This window comes from Aethalodelphis obliquidens, unplaced genomic scaffold (assembly GCF_003676395.1).
Source record: "Aethalodelphis obliquidens isolate GAN/ISIS:26980383/991018 unplaced genomic scaffold, ASM367639v1 scaffold85, whole genome shotgun sequence".
Lineage (NCBI taxonomy): Eukaryota > Metazoa > Chordata > Mammalia > Artiodactyla > Delphinidae > Aethalodelphis > Aethalodelphis obliquidens.
In genome coordinates, this window is record NW_020838029.1 from 1,273,762 (window position 1) to 1,291,998 (window position 18,237).

General features: G+C 40.5%; 1 protein-coding gene across 1 annotated transcript in view; it reads right to left on the minus strand.

Annotated features, from left to right (window-relative positions):
* Window positions 1-10,878, minus strand: part of VSIG4 (V-set and immunoglobulin domain containing 4) — a 28,990-nt gene extending 18,112 nt beyond the window's left edge. Inside the window, exons 1-3 of the mRNA XM_027093581.1 lie at window positions 10,680-10,878; window positions 4,603-4,959; window positions 3,554-3,835 (exon numbers count right to left, since the gene is read on the minus strand). Of these exons, the coding sequence (XP_026949382.1) occupies window positions 3,554-3,835; window positions 4,603-4,959; window positions 10,680-10,734 (694 nt within the window). The 5' untranslated portion in view covers window positions 10,735-10,878. The remainder of the gene's footprint in view (window positions 1-3,553; window positions 3,836-4,602; window positions 4,960-10,679) is intronic.
* Window positions 10,879-18,237: the final 7,359 nt, after the last annotated feature.

Consider the following 18,237-nt stretch of genomic DNA (forward strand, 5'->3'; position numbering starts at 1 on the left):
GGGAGATGCAAGAGATATGGGAACGTATGTATATGTATAACTGATTTACTTTGTTATAAAGCAGAAACCAACACACCATTGTAAAGCAATTATACTCCAAGAAAGATGTAATATGTATAAATAAATAAATAAGTATATATATATATATATATATATATATATATATATATATATGTAAAGAAATTATGCCTCCTATAACCAAGAAACCAAAGTGGTTATCTAGGGGTCTGGTTTTCAATGTTTTATATAAAAAAAATGAATCCGCAAAACAATGATTAGAGCTAATAAATGAGTTTAGCAAGATTGCAGGATATAAGTTCAATATGCAAATATCTGTTGTATTTCTGTATGCTAGCAATGAACAATCCAAAATTAAATTTAAGAAAATAATTTTAGAATAAAAGCCTCCCAAATTGGAATGGAAGAAGTAAAATTTTCACTATTTGAAGATAGACGTGATACTATATAAAGACAAACCTAAAGACCACCAAAAGTCTTTTAAAACTAATAAATGAATTCAGTAAAATAACAGGACACAAAATCAATATACAGAAATTTGTGGCATTTCTACATACTAATAATGAACTATCAGAAAAACAAATGAAGAAAATAATCCAATTTATAGTTGTATCAAAAATGTAAAATACTTAGGAAAAAATTTAACCAAGATGGTGAAAGACCTGTACACTGAAAACTGTAAGACACTGATGAAAGAAATTGAAGACATAAATAATTGGAGAGATATCCCATTTTTATTGATTGGAAGAAGTAGTATTGCTAAAATGTCTATACTATCCAAAACAATCTACAGATTTGATGCAATCCTTGTCCCAATTCCAATGGCATATTTCCCAGAACTAAAACAAATAATTCTAAAATTTGTGTGGAACCACAAAAAATGCAGAATAACCTAAAACAATCTTGAGGAAGAACAAAGCTGGAGGCATCACAGTCCCTGATTCCAAACTATACTACAAAGCTGTAGTAATCAAAAGAGTATGTTGCTGGCACAAAGACAGACACAGATCAATGGAACAAAATTGAGAGCCCATAAATAAACTCACACTTATATGGACAATTAATTTATGACAAAGGAGCAAAGATGTGAATAAAGATATCTTGGGTTTTGGAGATTTGGAAGTGATGACTCCAGTTTACAAAGTTATGTTGTGGTAAATAGGGAGAGACAGCCAGTGAAAACTACCGTTTTTAGTAGGTTGGTAGTGGCCATAGGAGAGAGGTGGTGTGGCAGATGAAGAAAACGTTTATTTTTTATTATTTTTAATTTTTTTGTGGAACACGGGCCTCTCACTGTTGTGGCCTCTCCCATTGAGGAGCACAGGCTCCGGAAGCGCAGGCTCAGCAGCCATGGCTCACAGGCCCAGCCGCTCCGCAGCATGTGGGATCTTCCCAGACCGGGGCACGAACCCGTGTCCCCTGCATCGTCAGGCAGACTCTCAACCACTGTGCCACCAGGGAAGCCCGAAAACATTTTTTAAAATAACATATATATGTATGTTATTTACATATATATGTATATTAGGCTTACATTATACATATATTATACATACACACACACGTACATACATACATTTTAGGCTTATGTAGAGGATAATGGGTGAAGCAGGGAGTTGGAGTAGTTGAGGTAAAGAGCTGAGGTAGAAGGTTTACTGTGGAGAGAAGAAAGACACATCTTACTCTGAGCCAAGAGAGAATAGGCAGGGAAATGTCAAAGTAGAGAGGGTGGTTGATAGAATTCACATCTGAGGGCAGGGGTCTGGGTCTTCTCAAAGAAGGAGAAGGTGACCTCATCTTCTGGGAGCAGGGCTGGGAACATGAGATAAGGCAGAAAGTATTCTGAATAGCTGTTATAAGGAATGGAACATAGATGAGCAAATTGATTGGCATACAGCATGGGGACAGGCAGTTGATGTCACAGAGCATGAAACTAAAGTGGCATCAATGCATCTCTGCTTTTTCCAGAATTAAGGAACATCACAGAGGGTGAGGGGATGGATGAGGAGCTGAGAGCTATGTAGGACAGAGATGAAACAAGTGACCAGACTCATGGGACCAGGTTGAGGTGCAAAAGAGGCAGGTAGAGGAAGCCAAGAGATAGTAGCTTGGCTTAGAGAACAGGGAAGGGTGTAACTTCTCTGAGCCTCAATTTCCTTATCTGTCAGAGAGCTCAATTGTGAGCACTGCCTAACAGCTCTGTGACCTGTGAACATGGACTAGATAAGGAATAGACAGGCTGATTAGTTGTGAGCAAGATCCTCCCCAGATGGACTAGAAACAAACTCAGAAAGGTGAGAATGTTCAACTTGTCCCTTTATGAAGTACACGTTCTTGAACTTCCTGGCCATGTCTTGCTCTCTCTGCTTGACCAGATTATCGACTCTCAGAGAACTGGGCCAGTGTCCATATAATTCTCTCAGAATGAGACTGCCCTTATTCCCACCTAAACTAATAGACCAAATCCTACAGCACACACATCCTCATTACAATTCAATTTTGGGAAACAAATCCTTGCAGGCGAAACAGGAGTCTCAAACCAACATCAGTCTCCTAACCCAAGTGGAAGGAGACAGTTTGTTCACTTTTGTTAAACAGAGTTGGCCTCAGAGGATAATAATTTTCAGGTGGCTCTGAGGATAATCTCCTAAAGGCAGTTAGTACTCAACATGTTTTTGGAAATAGAAACCTTATTGAAATAAGTATCTTTCCTTCCAAGGAGATTTCTTGAAAGGTAACAAGACTCATTTGGACATATCACTGCTGAGCTGATCACTTAAATCCCAGCCTACAATCTTTATGTAAACAGTTTGTAGTATTCCCAAATAATTCTTTAATAAATAATCTGACCTTGATTAAGCATAGTCAATCTTCATCGAGACTTCAACCAGAACTTGCATTTGGCTTTAGGAAAAAAGAGGGGGGGGATTTAAAGAAACTATGCAGAGATCTGGGCTTTATTTAATAAAGCAAAACCAAACAAAATCAACCAAAAAAATAACAACAAAAAACACACCAAACAAAGCACAACAAAAAGAAACAAACAAAAAGTATCCCGAAGGGTGCCCAGGAGCTGGTATAGGTTCCACCATGAGAGGCAATCAGACATAGTGGAAAGAGCATGAAATCTGAGTACAAATACCGCCTTGAACTTCCAAGCTCTGAGCCCCTGGACAAGTAGGTTTCCCTTCCTGACTTTTAGTTTCCTCTTCTGTAAAATAAGGGTATCTCATGAGATATTTGTGGGATTCAATGAGAAGACATGTGCCGACTTCTTGTGCATTGTATCTGGCAAATAAATGTACCAGTAAATGTCACTTTTCCCTTTACCATTTTCATCTACTTAACCTACAACATGACAGGCATTGTCTCCACCCCTATTGTCCCCAGTGCAGAATTTTTTCTTTGTGATTGAACAACCCAGGACTCCCTTCCCACCCTGCCCCAACTTCTCTTCTCTGGAATAAAGACATATACTGACGTATCTCTGGAACAAGGTAGTCCATTGAAATGCTCACCAGGAAAGAGAATTGCTCACCTTTGACCACAAACTTCACAGTGTCACTGTGCTGCTCAGAGCCTAACCGGCCCTTGGCAGTACAGAAATAGGAGCCTGAGTCTGTCACCACTGCAGGCTTGAAGAGTAAGGTACTCAAGACTCCTACTTTGATGGGTTCTTGGTTGTTAGTCTGTTCCTTGTACCAAACATAACTGATGGGAGGAGAACCCCGAGCCTGGCATTGAAGGCTAATTCTCATTCCCTGGGGTACCATGAAGCCATAGCCACTGCCAGTCGTCACTGTGGGCTTGGAAACAGAAACTGCAAAGGGAAGACAAGAGAGGAGGCTCTGAGAAGTTACAAGGGTATGGGAACACAAGGCTGAGTCATCCCTGCTGAGTCTAGGGGTATGAATATATCTGCAAAGGGAACTAAAAGGGACTCCTGACATGGGGAGGAAAAAGGGAATAGGACGACTTAAATAAAAAGAACTTCTTTTTGGAAGATTAGGTACCATTTTGGATTATCTGGAGATTTGGGTTATCTGGAGTTAAAACAATCAACTGACTAAAAACAACAACAACAACAAACAGGCTTTGTTGTTGTTGTTTTGCTCAAGTAGAGTTTTTGGATTATATGCAGTTTGGGATTACCAGGGGTCAGAACTCTGTAAAATTGTCAAGCCAGTTAAGCTTATCTTGACTAATCCATGCATTCCTTTTCCCAGAGTTTCTCTGCCAGCATCTATCCACTCTCCAATATCCTGATCAGATATACTCATTTTTATGGATTTTAAGACTCAGAGTCCAAGGAAGCAATCAGGCTATCGATGCAGGAATTTCTGGGACACTTGAAGGGGTAGAGATTTGAAGGCCAGAAAGCCTTCCTAACATTTATTAAATTCTGCCACGAGAGTGATATCACTGAGGGTGCTCTGCCTGTCCACTTCCTCTGATTAGCACATATAACTGAAGAGAGACTATGTAAATGTAAACAGAGGTCTCTGGGTTTCTCAGGGTTTTCTAGGATTACAGTCCTCTCTCAGGTTTTTGCTTACCAGTACTTTCCTAACACCCACAGTGACTCACGTTTCTGGACACGGAGTTCAATGATCTTATCTCTCACGACTTGCTTGCCATTAGGGGTCTGCCAAGTGACTTCACATGTGTAGTGGCTCCGGTCATCCATCTCCAGGGTATTCAGTTGGAGGGACACATCTCCTGGAACCTTGTCGTTTACATGCAGGCGGCCCCGGTACTTTGCTTGCTGGATATGGTCTCCAGAAGCGTCACGTAAAAAGATGGTGACTGGGTCTGAGCCACGTTCTACCAGCCACTTTACCAAGACTTGTGTATAGCCTTGCAGAGGACCATAGGTGCAGGGAATATTTACATCCCCTTTCCAAGGCCCTGTCACACTCTCAGGCACTTTCAGGATGGGATGGCCTGAAGAGGGGGAACAGAAGAAGGAAGCAGACACAGATGGCACACCCACCTGGGTGCTAAGATGGCAATGGCAGAGAGGCTTTTGAGAAACACAGCCTTAACTCATAGTTTCAGATTTCCCATGCCCTTTTGTTCTCTGCCAGCCCTCCCATCAATCAGAACCAGTCCTTAGAAGGAAAGCCCTTAAGGTTGTTTAGCTCTTGTGAGTTTCAAGTCCTTTCCCTGTCACTGCCTTGCTGTGAGGTGACCCTGGGTAAGTCACCTTTCACCATGGAGGACCCATTTTCTTTGTATATAATGTAGAGAATCTGAATGGAATGATCTCTAACGATTCTACAAACTCTAACATTCTGTAAATCCATGAAAGATACGTCTTTCAACATTTTGCAAAAGAAGTGTGGAAGCAAACGTTGAGCAGTTGGGTCTGGGCTATTTTACTGTATGTAATTATGTACCTGGAGAAATGTGGTGGCTTCAAGGCTCAGAAAGAAAGGGCTATCTGCCCCACTAATTCCCCATTGCTCCTTCAGAAAGGCTCAGATTGGGTCCTTAGACTAAAGCTCTTTTCTGGAAGGGAGGAAAGAGGCAGACAAAGGACAATTTTGAGGGTGGAAACTTGTGTGAGATGCATTCCTGTTTAACAAAATCTTTAGTTATTGTTAAGTGTTAAACCTGTAATTTGTAAGCTTGACTTTTTTCTTCTGATTTCTATCCTTTCTTTGTTTATTTCCCTATTGGTTTCTCTGAGTTCTCAGCAAAGGTACATTGGAAAATTTCATCCTGAGGAGGAATGGAGATGAAAAGGTCTGGAGGGGAAAAAGTTCTGAGTATAATCCTAGAACTGGCTGTGGTAGGAAAGATGGTAGGACCAAAGGGTGATTAATTCTTGGCTTGCTGGGAAAGGAAACTAAGGGGGGAAATTTGTGGGTGTTGAGAGAGCCACCACCTTCCATCAGCAGTTTCCATCCATAAGCTAATATCTTGAGGATTTTGTGTTTTATTTAACTGGGGTCAGGAGTGAGAGATTGTATTTAGATATGTCTTTATATCTCTCTCAGGAGAGGTTGTTTCAAAGTGTAAGCTATTGCTGAATAAAAACTTTTTATATAGCCTAGTATTTCCAGGCTTCAGTCAAGCAGATGGAAGTTGGGGTGGGGGCTAGCTCCCATAATGTATTGCCAAGTACCAGGGCTTCTATCAATGAGGTTACTAAAGTTTAGCCTTTGGCCTGTGCCCTCACCTGGGACTCTAGTACATAACCAGCATATTTTGGCCAAGATAAAAGCCTTGAATAAACAATAATAAATAAACATGGGTCCATGTTGCTAGGTCCACCACATTCTCTCTGGAGAGTTTCAAACTGGGCAGAGAGAAAAACTCAGATCCACAAATGGGAGCACAATACAGGCAGATTTTGGTTTTCCCTAAAAATGAATTTTGTAATTAATCAGAGCTGTCCATGATGGACTAAGCTGTCTAGGGCAAGTTCTGAGCTTTGTTTAGGTCTTGAACAGAATTATTCTTTAAGGTCTCTTCCAATCTTAGATGGTTCAGTGCTAATAGACTTAATGAAAGCATAAATTAAATAATTACATGTTCTAGCTGGTGGTGAGCTTTCACCAGGTAGTGGGTTTCACTGTGCTATTGACAGTTCCTGCCTCCATATGCATGCAGATACAGCTTATCATCGTCATGAGCACACATGCCCATATATATTTTTGCTCACCTGTAAGCACAAGCATACCAGCATTAAGCCCCTTGAAAACCATTTGACCCTTTCAGTTTAATCTTTCTCCAGCCCTCCCAAATATCCTTCTCCAACTCTGAAAAGTATTCTCATACTTCCCTTCCTTCTAGGGCAACAAAACAGCATTTTGCTGTGAGGACAGCTGGAGCAGCCAAAAATGCCTGTCTGTGAATATATATGTTTTCCCTTTGACATAGGGGGGCTGCAAGGCCTGTCATGCATTACTCTCTCTGGAAACTTGCTGGAGATTCTCACATAGCTCACTCTGGTCTGTCAAAAATATGGACAGTCAGTCCCAATTTCCCAGTCTCACTTCTAGAAGTGGGTCAGGCTTCACTTCTCCATCCCAGAATAGGAGAGTGGGGCGTAGTTAGTAACAAGACATCCAAGAATGGCATATTTTCCCCCTTTTACTCTTTTTCTTCCCTTCTCCTTTATTCCTTTCACCCATTATTCCATCTTGCTCCTATTACTCCTCCTTTTTCTTCTTGTTCTTCTCTCCTCTTATTCTTCCTGTTTCATCAGTAGCATGAAGAGACAGTGTATGGTAGGCACAGGGTATCACAAGAAAGAGGACAATGTACCATTCCTCATGTACCCTGACCTCCAAAATGAAGGTAACTTCAATAGCATAGGTTTTTACTTTCCAACTCTTCCTCTGGTGCACAAAGAGCCTAGAGAAACACTGAGTAGGAGCACTGCACCTAGTGAGATCAGGAGGACAGTGAAGGACTGCATGATGTAGTAAGAAGAGTAACACCAATCTAAGTTTAAGGTCTGCCTTACCATATATCTCTCTGTGTGACCTTGGGTAAATTGCTAAGCCTGACTGAGTTTTAGGTCATTATCAGCAAAATAGAGGTAATAGTAAACCTTCCATGGAGTGTTATTATGATGATAAAATGAGCTCATAAGTGTGAAAGCACCTAGCATAGTGGCTGGCATTCAGTAGGTGTGGGATAAATGCTAGTCCTGTCCCATGCCTCAAGAGAAACTTCACATATTTGTATTGATTCTTCTTATCCTAGAAATCCTCAATACGTCTTACCCACGGTGGACAGATTCATTAGATTGGATCATTGTCTGCTTTAATAATGACCTGAAGGAGAAGTTAATACATGAGAAAGTAAGGAGTTTGTCTTTCCATTCTGCTGGGACCTACCAAGTTATGGGTAGGTAATAGGTCATCCCTGGGTTATAAGGAAACCAGAGAGGACACTTTAGCGACAGGACTGGCTTGGCAGCCAATGTGAAATGTTGGCCAAATTAAACAATACTCCTGACTTTCCTGGAAGATTGGGTAGAGGAAAATCTATTTCAGGAAAGTCCCAACTCTTAGGGGGATGTTCTGCCCATTATGGATCTATGCAGACCACCAAATGGTGAGGTACTTTGTACAACAGGGTTTGAAGTATCAGGCAGGAGAGAATTTGGAGACTTCCAGTATGGCATAGCTCAAAGGGCTTTTAGAAACCACTTAGTCACACTCTCTCACGGTACATGTGGACAAGCTGAGGCCCAGAGAGAGAAAGTTGCTTACTCAAAGTCACACAGAGAGCAGGAGCAAAGCTTGGTCTGGAGGCCTAGAATGAAGTCTTTCAGCTCCTACACTGCCTTTTTACTTTTTTAACTGATTAATCCACCAGCCACAACAGAAACCAGCAACCCCTTATCTGGGCCTATTTGACATGGTTTAATGGGTGTTATCCTAGGGCTAGATAATATCCTCCTGACTTCCTGAAAAGTAATTCCCCCATCTGCCAGCTGCTTCCTGAGAAACCTTTCCCAGAACTTCAGAGCTTAGCTCTCCTCCCTCATGGAAGGATTGAATTTCCTGCAAATATTGCATCCCCTCAGAAGAAAGAAAAGGGCTGAGCATGGACTCAAAGGGCTTTGTTGAAAAAAGTTTTGGCTTGAGAAAGAACGCATATTACTGAGGCCCACTCTGGTCCTGGGACCTGGACTTTGAAAATCAAAGTTCTGTGGTCTGTGTGATGATACTAAATCAAGAAAAGGCCTAGTTTGGGGTATGTGGCCCCTTTTATGAGATCCATTATGGGTCCCATCTTGAATTTTCCTTCTCCCATCATTAAACAAAGATGGTGAGATCTTCCAATGACCCTGCACCTCTGTGTTTGGCCTCTCTCCCCCTCTTGGGATGCTTCCTCAAAAGAGGATTAGCTAAGATAATAGGTATTTATAAAATGTTTATAGTTTTTATAAAATGCAAATATTAGGACTTATTTTTATTGTGATTATTTCAACATATGTCTTAGATCTAGAGGCTTTTTAGAAGTTAAGCCACAGTCTTACAGATCTGTCCAGCTGACAGGATCTTCTAAGGCCAGCCAAGCTGATCTAACTATATAGATGGGTTGGGGATACTGAGATGAAGGGAGACAGAAAGCATTATTGGCCATTGAGTTTGTCCACAGTCTCAGGTCTGTGGTGTAAGACCCTCCATGCAAATGGAAGACCTGCTTCCAGGTCTAAAGGACCCTCACAGGCTGTGGAGGGAACATGCACACACACACATACACAAGTGATTTAAATTTAACATTTACAAAATGTTCCTCTGAGCTCCAGTCCTGCCTCTTTAATTCCCAGCTCAAATCAACAGATTTGGAGAAGGTAGAGTGGTGCACTCTAAAACATGTTAGATAGTGAAAATATTGTAGTTGTAGAAAGAACGGTAATTTTTAGGAACATTAACTCTGCTGCTAATGCTCTGTGCCCTGGAGCAAATTATTTTCCTTCTTGGGTGACTTAACTCAGTGTCTCTTTTCTAACTTTGAGGTTCTAGAATTTAATGGGTCACAGAGCCCCAGGACAAGGTGGTTTAATCTGAGTCAGTTATGGAAAGTTGGGTTCTTTCTAACCACACAAAGCACACCAAGTTAACACTCATCTAGTCTCTCCCTCTAAGGATATGGAATAAACAGGGGTGCATCAAAGAATCTTTTACCCTATCCTGGATTTCACTTAGCTATTATCAGGCTCAGTTTCCTAAAAAGGCTATTTCAATTTTCAGGGGTATAAATGAGGATGGAGTAAGACCCCACAAAATAATGCTACTATGGGATAGTCAATCCTCCTTTGGGGTATGTGTCCAGCATTAAGCCCCCACAAATAGCCCAGACAAACTGGGCTATGTCCACAGGGAAGTGAGATAACCCAGGAAGTGGTAAGAAACCAAGTTCTGTGAAGAACAGTTGAAGGAGCTAAGGCTGTTTAGCTTGGAGAAGAGATGAATCAAAGGGACATGGTTTCTGTCCTCAGGACTCTAAAGAGCTGTCACAGCATAGAGGGAGAAGATATATTATCTGTGTCTCCAAGAAACAGGGCTGGGGTTTTTGGATGGAAGCCACAGGGAATTTGATTTAGTTCAACACAAGGAAGAACTTTCTAACAGTTGAAGCTGCCTTTTTAGATGGTCTGGACAAGTAGTGAATTCTCAGTCACTGCAAGAATGTGAACAAATATTCTGAACACCTGTTCATAACAGTGAAATGTGGATCTAGGTTACTTCTAAGGTCCCATCTAGCTCCTGACAACATTACTTCTTTTGGGGGTTGTATACCTTAACAAGGATCAAAACCTGGTAGCATAGGGGTAAAGGTATAGTGGTAGAATTTAAGATGAAGGGCAACAGATTGGGGAGGGATTTGGGTGGCATTGGGCACATTTTTAATGCCCCTGAGATATGACAGGTACTAGAAAATCATGTGGATGTTTTCCGAGAGAGAATCCTTTCCAATTTCTACCCAAAATTATCTCCTAGCTTCTTCAATAGACTTCAACCTCCTCCCTTCCTTCTGCCAAAAGCTGAGAAAGCCGGGAGCATTGGCTGAGAACACTCACCTAGTCAGCAGGAGTAGGCTTTCCTCAGTAGGCGTTCAATCCCGCCTCTCCCCAACCCCCAGCTTTTTGCCTGTGCCAGCAGTGGCAGCCAGGCCCCCTTTTGCTACCTTACCATAGGTGACCACCAGTAGGTGGCGCAGGAGCAGTAGGCCCAGTAAGAGCTCCATCACAGCCAGAACCACTTCTGTCCTTTCTTCCAGCCTCCTGCTGTCAAAAAGACTTGAACTCCTGATGGCTGCCAGTGTCTGTGCCTGCTCACTTCCTTTTCTTCCCTATATCTCTCGCTCGGACTCCCAGTCCCATCTCAAATTCCCCTTCCTTCCCTATTTCAGCACAAGTCACATGAGCACACCCTTCCCTCCCCTGCCTGGGGTTGGAGGTTTAAGTGTGAGTGAAGCAATTCCTCCCCCTGCTAGACTATTGACTTGACTTTCCCTGGAGCCAATAGGGGTTTCTGGTCTTTGATCTCTCAAGCTGTGTTTACTTGTGTTTCCTCAACAAGATGAGGTTGAGGAATGACTTTTGGGATGAGTCTGCTCCCTTCAGTATGGGAGTGTTTTCCTTTCTGGTGGGCCCAAGTAGAAAAGATCAACTTTGCTGGCCTATGCAATATTCAGCAGTCATAGAGTTAACCCCGTCTGTTCAGCGTATGCAAATAAAGAGTGTTGGAGGTGGGTGCCTATGGGCCTCAGAATACAGAAATTAAGTTCATGAAAGACATTTTTATACACCAATGCTTAAATAATTTGTAAGCCCATGAGTAAGATGGTTATGAGGGAATATACCCCCATATCTCATATAGGGAAAGCTCTTTGAATTACTTTCTCCAATAGCTCTGCCTCTTTGGTGGTAAGGGTACACATTAGTTCCCATTACTGCTCACAAGGAATCTATTATTTATTTATTTTGTGGGAAAGTTAAGTCTAGCATCCAATATACTTGCCAATTGACCTGAGTGGTACGCTCTATTAGGTTGATGTTTTCAGTGGCTTTCAATTGGTACATACCCCTGATCTGTGAGAGAGTGATATTAAGCCTTATGGGAAGCTTAATTACTTCTTTTCACAGGCCCAAGAGTGACTGTAAGTCCACCAGAAGTCTACCTCCAAGTTTGGCACTGACAACAATCCACTAATATTTGAAAATATAAACACTTCCAAAAGAAAAATACATCCAACAAATTCATACTGAAGTGTGGGTAACATCTGAATTTAGCTTTCTTTTTGATTAGAGGGATAGAGAGAACTTGGTTGGGGAGGCATGAGCTTTAAAGAGAGGGGGAGTGGGACTCCAAAGAGAGACATTATCTCCTCCACATGCTTGTCAAAGCATGTTTACATACAGATGATTTGGAGCTGTTCAAGGGCTAAGAGGAGACTTCAGATTTTCAGGCCCTGCCATTATCACAAGGAATTCTGTCAAGCCCCTCTGCCTCCCAGTTTCAATCCCACTTGTCTGGTTGTCCCTTGATTTTTGGTTACTTCATTCAGTCTACCTCACTGGAACTTCTAGTCATTCATTCCCATAGGGTCCTCACTCAGGGAACTCTGAACTTTGGAGAACTCTCCTATTGTATTTTCCAACCAACACCCTACCACACTACCACCATTCACATACAAACACACACTCACACACACACACACACACACACACACTCCTCTTCACCTATACAGTCTTTCCTGATGAAGAGCTGGAAGCCCATGCCCTCTTGGACTGGTGTCAATTTCTGTCTGGCCTGGTGATTGTATTTTTTAACTGCCTATTGCCTCTTGTTAGGATCTCCTAGATCTGAAGATAAAGAAATATCCTCGAGAGCATGCACAGCATTTCTCTGGGGAAGACTTCCAGTCCTGCAGTGGGCTCAGTAACTGTTGAGCAAGAACATTGAAGGTGAAATTAGGAAGCCCAGAGACAGGCCGGGCTCTGCATCTATTTCATTCTGAGACTTTAGACAAGTTAAATCTCTCTGCGCCTCAGCTTCCCCAATTGTAACATGAGCACTGTTAGCCTTGATATTTGTATCTTTCTTGATCTTTAAAAATCAAACTATAATATACATACAATAACAAGTATAACAATGACAGCTACTATTTCTTAATCATTTGCTCTTCCAGGCACTGTACTAAGCACTTAGTGCAGATTATTTCATTTGGCATTTACAGTCACTCAGGTAGGTATTGATATTATTGTATTATTGTACTTACTCTTGTGTCTCTTTTATCACTCTATTCCCTCTTATGCTGTTATTCTTTTTCTTTGTAGAAATCACTTGGCATGTTGCATTTTTATTGGTTTATTTGTTTGTTGTCTGTCTTCCACTCTAGAATGTAAACACTATGAAGTCATGTTCACTGCTATATACCCAGTGCCTAGAACAGCGACTAACATATAATAGATACTCAGTAAATATTTTTTGATGAAGGAATTGAATAAATCACCATTTTACAAATGAGACTGAGGCCCAGAATAGTGAAATCACTTACCTGTATAGAGCTACCTAGACAAGATCCAAATTGTTAAGCACAGTGTGAATGTACACCTTGGGTTTGGCTGAGCTGGAAGGAAGCAGTGGTGCAAAAAGGAAATCCACACAAATCCTGCTCAAGAACATGCATACACACAAACCCATAAACCCACAAATATCATATATAAACATAGATACATATGGACACATAGTTATACATATGTGTATATAATGACCATAGGCATACAATATTAGCACATTGACACACAATACATGAAATGTACATGCAGAGATACACAGACACACAAAACAGTCATACAGACATGCAAATATACACAGACATGCACATGGACACAAAAACAAGGATTGAAACACAGATCCATTTATCCAAGCAGAACACAAGCAGACAGTACATGCATATAAGCATGTAAACACACAGATACACACATACAAACATTAACCCAAGGAAACATTTAAAAAGAGAGAGATGTATTTAAAAGTAAACTACCAATAACAGGCCTCACATACTAAGAGATAAGGGAATGACAGAAACTTATTTGTACAATGGGAATACAGAGGTGGTAACAAATCCCATGAACTTCATTGGTCTAAGAAAACTTCTGAGAGGAGCTGGAATGTGGGCTGGGACCTGAGATTTGGTTAACACTGTCTAGGCAAAGAGAATGGGGAAGGAATTCCAGATAAGATGGGTAATGAACAAATGCATATTATTTACCTTTAACATTCCTGACACTGTTCTAGGTACTGGGGATATAGTACTGAACTAAACAGACATGGAGCTTATTTTTCTAGTGGAAAGTATCTATTAAACAAACAACCAAACAAATAAATATGGAAATGAAACGTTATATATGATATGGCTCAGCCACGAAGTCTCAGCATCATAAACACTGAATCTTACTCTTACCAATAAAATTATATTTGAATGCATTGAGATAATGGGAAGACAGGAAATATGCATGAGTTTATGTGTGCAGGACTGGAGTGAATGGATACAGGGGAACAAATGAGAGCTAGATTCTCATCTTCTATATAAGATAGAAGAAGGAGTAGCAATATAAGCATGTTATTTAGAGTTATGGAGTCAAAGCTCCCCCAAATCAGTTAAAAGCGTTGATAATATTTGTCTCTGAGGACGGAAAAATGTTTTAACAAGCATCATAGAACTATTTGATTGTTTTGATTACATGCATGTTTAACTAAAACATACGTGTGTTGTATATACTGCATCAGGCGGTGATGAGTACCATGAAGTTAAAATGAAGCAGTGCTGTGGGACAGTGAGTATGGTAGGAAGAATACTGGACCCTGAAAAATGTCTATATGCTAATTCCAAAATTTTGTAAATATGTTAATTTACATGGCAAAGGAGGATTAAATTTGCAGATGGAATTAAGGTTGCTAGTTAACTGACTTTAACAGAGAGAATATTTTGGATTATCCAGGTGATGTCAGTGTAATCACAAGGGTCCTTAAAAGTGGAAGAGAGGGAGGCAGAAGAGTCAGAGTTATAGGAAAATGTTACTATGAAAAAAAGGTGCAGATAGGTGCAACATTGCTGGCTTTGAAGATGGAGGAGGAGAGCCATAAGCCAATGAATGTGGGTGGCCTCTAGAAGCTAAGAAGGACAAAGAAATGGATTATTCCCTTTCAAAGCCTTCAAAAAGGAATGCAGCTCTGCTCACATCTTGATTTTAGTTCAGGAATATCCCTGGCAGACTTCTGACCACTAGAACTGTGAGGTAGTAAATTTGTGGTGTTTTAAGCTACTAAAATCATGATAATTTGTTATGGCAATGATAGAAAATTAAACAGAGAGTAATAAGGTGGCATGTACTCTTGGAGGAAGTAACATTTGAATAGAGGCTTGAATGAAGTTAAACAGCAGGTTTGGCCAATATCTGGGAAAGATAATTCCAGGAAAGGAGGACTGCAAGTGGAAAGATCCTGAGGAGGGAGTATGCCTGGCATTTTCAAGTATGTGTGGTTGGAGTACAGTGAGTGAAGGGGAGAATTGTTAGAGGATGTAATGGGAAAGGGGACGGTTGAGGGGGAGTATATCATGCAGGGTTTTGAGGGTCATTTAAAGAATTTTAGCTTTTACTCTGAGATAAGGAATGATTGGTTGTATCTGAACATGGGAATGATGTGATCTGGATTGTGTTTTAAAATCATTTCCATGACTTCTCTATGGTAGACACTAGAGGGGCAAGGGTAGAAGCAGGGAGACCAATCTGGATGCTTTTGCCACAAATGAGTAAATGTACAATGGTGGCACTTTAATCAGAGTAGAAACAGTAGATGCCAGAGACTGAGGAAAGAAGAGTGGCTAGGACTTGACAATGTGTCAGAGTGAATCATGGCTAAGTGTAAGGTGCAGATATTGTTCATGTGGTAGATCTGGATGGCGTGGGCAACAACAAGGCCACAAGTAAAACTCAACGAATTCTGGACGGGAAGTGGTGGTTTTTATGAGAAAACAGTTTGGAACCAGCTTTATGGGAATAGAAGTGATGGGACTTCTGCACTGAGATGTCCTCGTAGGGAGAATATGAGAGGACTGGAAGTCATAAGAGAGGTCATGGCTAGAGGGAGAACTTTGAAAATCATTTAGAAAGAGATGGTGGTGAAGACATGGGAGTTTGCCAAACCGCTGAGGAGAGTAGAGAAAAGGAGCAGAGAGTCAAGGATGGAGAACCAAGAGTTCCTAGAGGACACCCAGCTCCCTCCTTTACCACTAATTCCAGACCCATACTTAGAATCATTAAAGGTCAGAGCCTAGAGAACCTTTGAGGTCACCATGGATCTTACATTGTCTCAATTGTACAGGTGGGAAAAACTGAAGCCTAGAGAGAGAATGGAATTTGTTCAAGTCTACAGAGTGAAGGTCAGTGTTAGAGGAAGGACTGGAACTCAGAATACTTTTATTTACTTATTTACTTATTTTTTTCACATCTTTATTGGAATATATTTGCTTAACAATGGTGTCTTAGTTTCTGCTCTATAACAAAGTGAATCACTATACATATACATTTACCCCCATTTCTCCTCCCTCTTGCGTCTCCCTCCCACCCTCCATATCCCACCCTTCTAGATGGACACAAAGCACAGAGCTGATCTCCCTGTGCTATGCGGCTGCTTCCCACTAGCTATCTATTTTACGTTTGGTAGAGTGTATATGTCCATGCCACTCTCTCACTTTGTCACAGCTTACACTTCCCACTCCCCATGTCCTCAAGTCCATTCTCTACATCTTCGTCTTTATTCCTGTCCTGCCGCTAGGTTCTTCAGAACCTTTTTTTTTTTTTAGATGCCATATATATGTGTTAGCATACAGTAATTGTTTCTCTCTTTCTGACTTACTTCACTCTGTATGACAGACTCTAGGTCCATCCACCTCACTGCAAATAACTCAATTTCATTTCTTTTATGGTTAATATTCCACTGCATATATGTGCCACATCTTCTTTATCCATTCATCTGTTAATGGACACTTAGGTTGCTTCCATGTACTGGCTATTGTATATAGAGCTGCAATGAGTATTTTGGTACATAACTCTTTTTAAATTATGGTTTTCTCAGGGTATATGCCCAGTAGTGGGATTGCTGTGTCGTATAGTAGTTCTATTTGTAGTTTTTTAAGGAACCTCCATATTGTTCTCCATAGTGGCTGTATCAATTTACATTCCCACCAACAGTGCAAGAGGGTTCCCTTTTCTCCACACCCTCTCCAGCATTTATTGTTTGTAGATTTTTTGATGATGGCAATTCTGACCAGTGTGAGGAGATATTTCATTGTAGTTTTGATTTGCATTTCTCTAATGATTAGTGATGTTGAGCATTCTTTCATGTGTTTTTTGGCAATCTGTATATCTTCTTTGGAGAAATGTGTATTTAGGTCTTCTGTCCATTTTTGGATTGGGTTGTTTGTTTTTATAATACTGAGCTTCATAAGCTGCTTGTATACTGTGGATATTAATCCTTTGTCAGTTGTTTCATTTGCAAATATTTTCTTCCATTCTGAGGGTTGTCTTTGAAGCTTGTTTATGGTTTCCTTTGCTGTGTAAAAGCTTTTAAGTTTCAGTAGGTCCCAGTTGTTTATTTTTGTTTTTATTTCCATTTCTCTAGGAGGTGGGTCAAAAAGGATCTTGCTATGATTTATGTCATTAAGTGTTCTGCCTATGTTTTCCTCTAAGAGTTTTATAGTGCCTGGCCTTACATTTAGGTCTTTAATCCATCTTGAGTTTATTTCTGTGTATGGTGTTAGGGAGTGTTGTAAATTCATTCTTTTACATGTAGCTGTCTAGTTTTCCAGCACCACTTATTGAAGAGGCTGTCTTTTCTCCGTTGTATATTCTTGCCTCCTTTATCAAAGGTAAGGTGACCCTATGTGTATGGATATATCTCTGGGTTTCTATACAGTTCCATTGATCTATATTTCTGTTTTTGTGCCTATACTATACTGTCTTGATTACTGTAGCTTTGTTGGATAGTCTGAAGTCAGGGAGCCTGATTCCTCCAGCTCCATTTCTCTTTCTCAAGATTGCTTTGGATATTCAGGGTCGCATGTGTTTCCATACAAATTGTGAAATTTTTTGTTCTAGTTCTGTGAAAAATGCCATTGGTAGTTTGATAGCGATTGCATTTAATCTGTAGATTGCTTTGGATAGTATAGTCATTTTCACAATATTGATTCTCCCAATCCAGGAACATATTATATCTCTCCATCTGTTTGTATCATCTTTCATTACTTTCGTCAGTATCTTATAGTGTTCTGCCTACAGGTCTTTTCTCTCCTTTGGTAGGTTAACTCCTAGGTATTTTATTATTTTTGTTGCAGTGGTAAATGGGAGTATTTTCTTAATTTCTCTTTCAGATTTTTCATCATTAGTGTATAGGAATGCAAGAGATTTCTGTGCATTAATTTTGTATCCTGCTACTTTCCCAAATTCATTGATTAGCTCTAGTAGTTTTCTGGTAGCGTGCTTAGGATTCTCTATGTATAGTATCATGTCATCTGCAAACAGTGAGAGTTTTAATTCTTCTTTTCCTATTTGGATTCATTTATTTCTTTTTCTTCTCTGACTGCTGTAGCTATGACTTCCAAAACTGTGTTGAATAATTGTGGTGAGATTGGGCAACCTTGTCTTGTTCCTGATCTTAGTGTAAATGCTTTCAGTTTTTC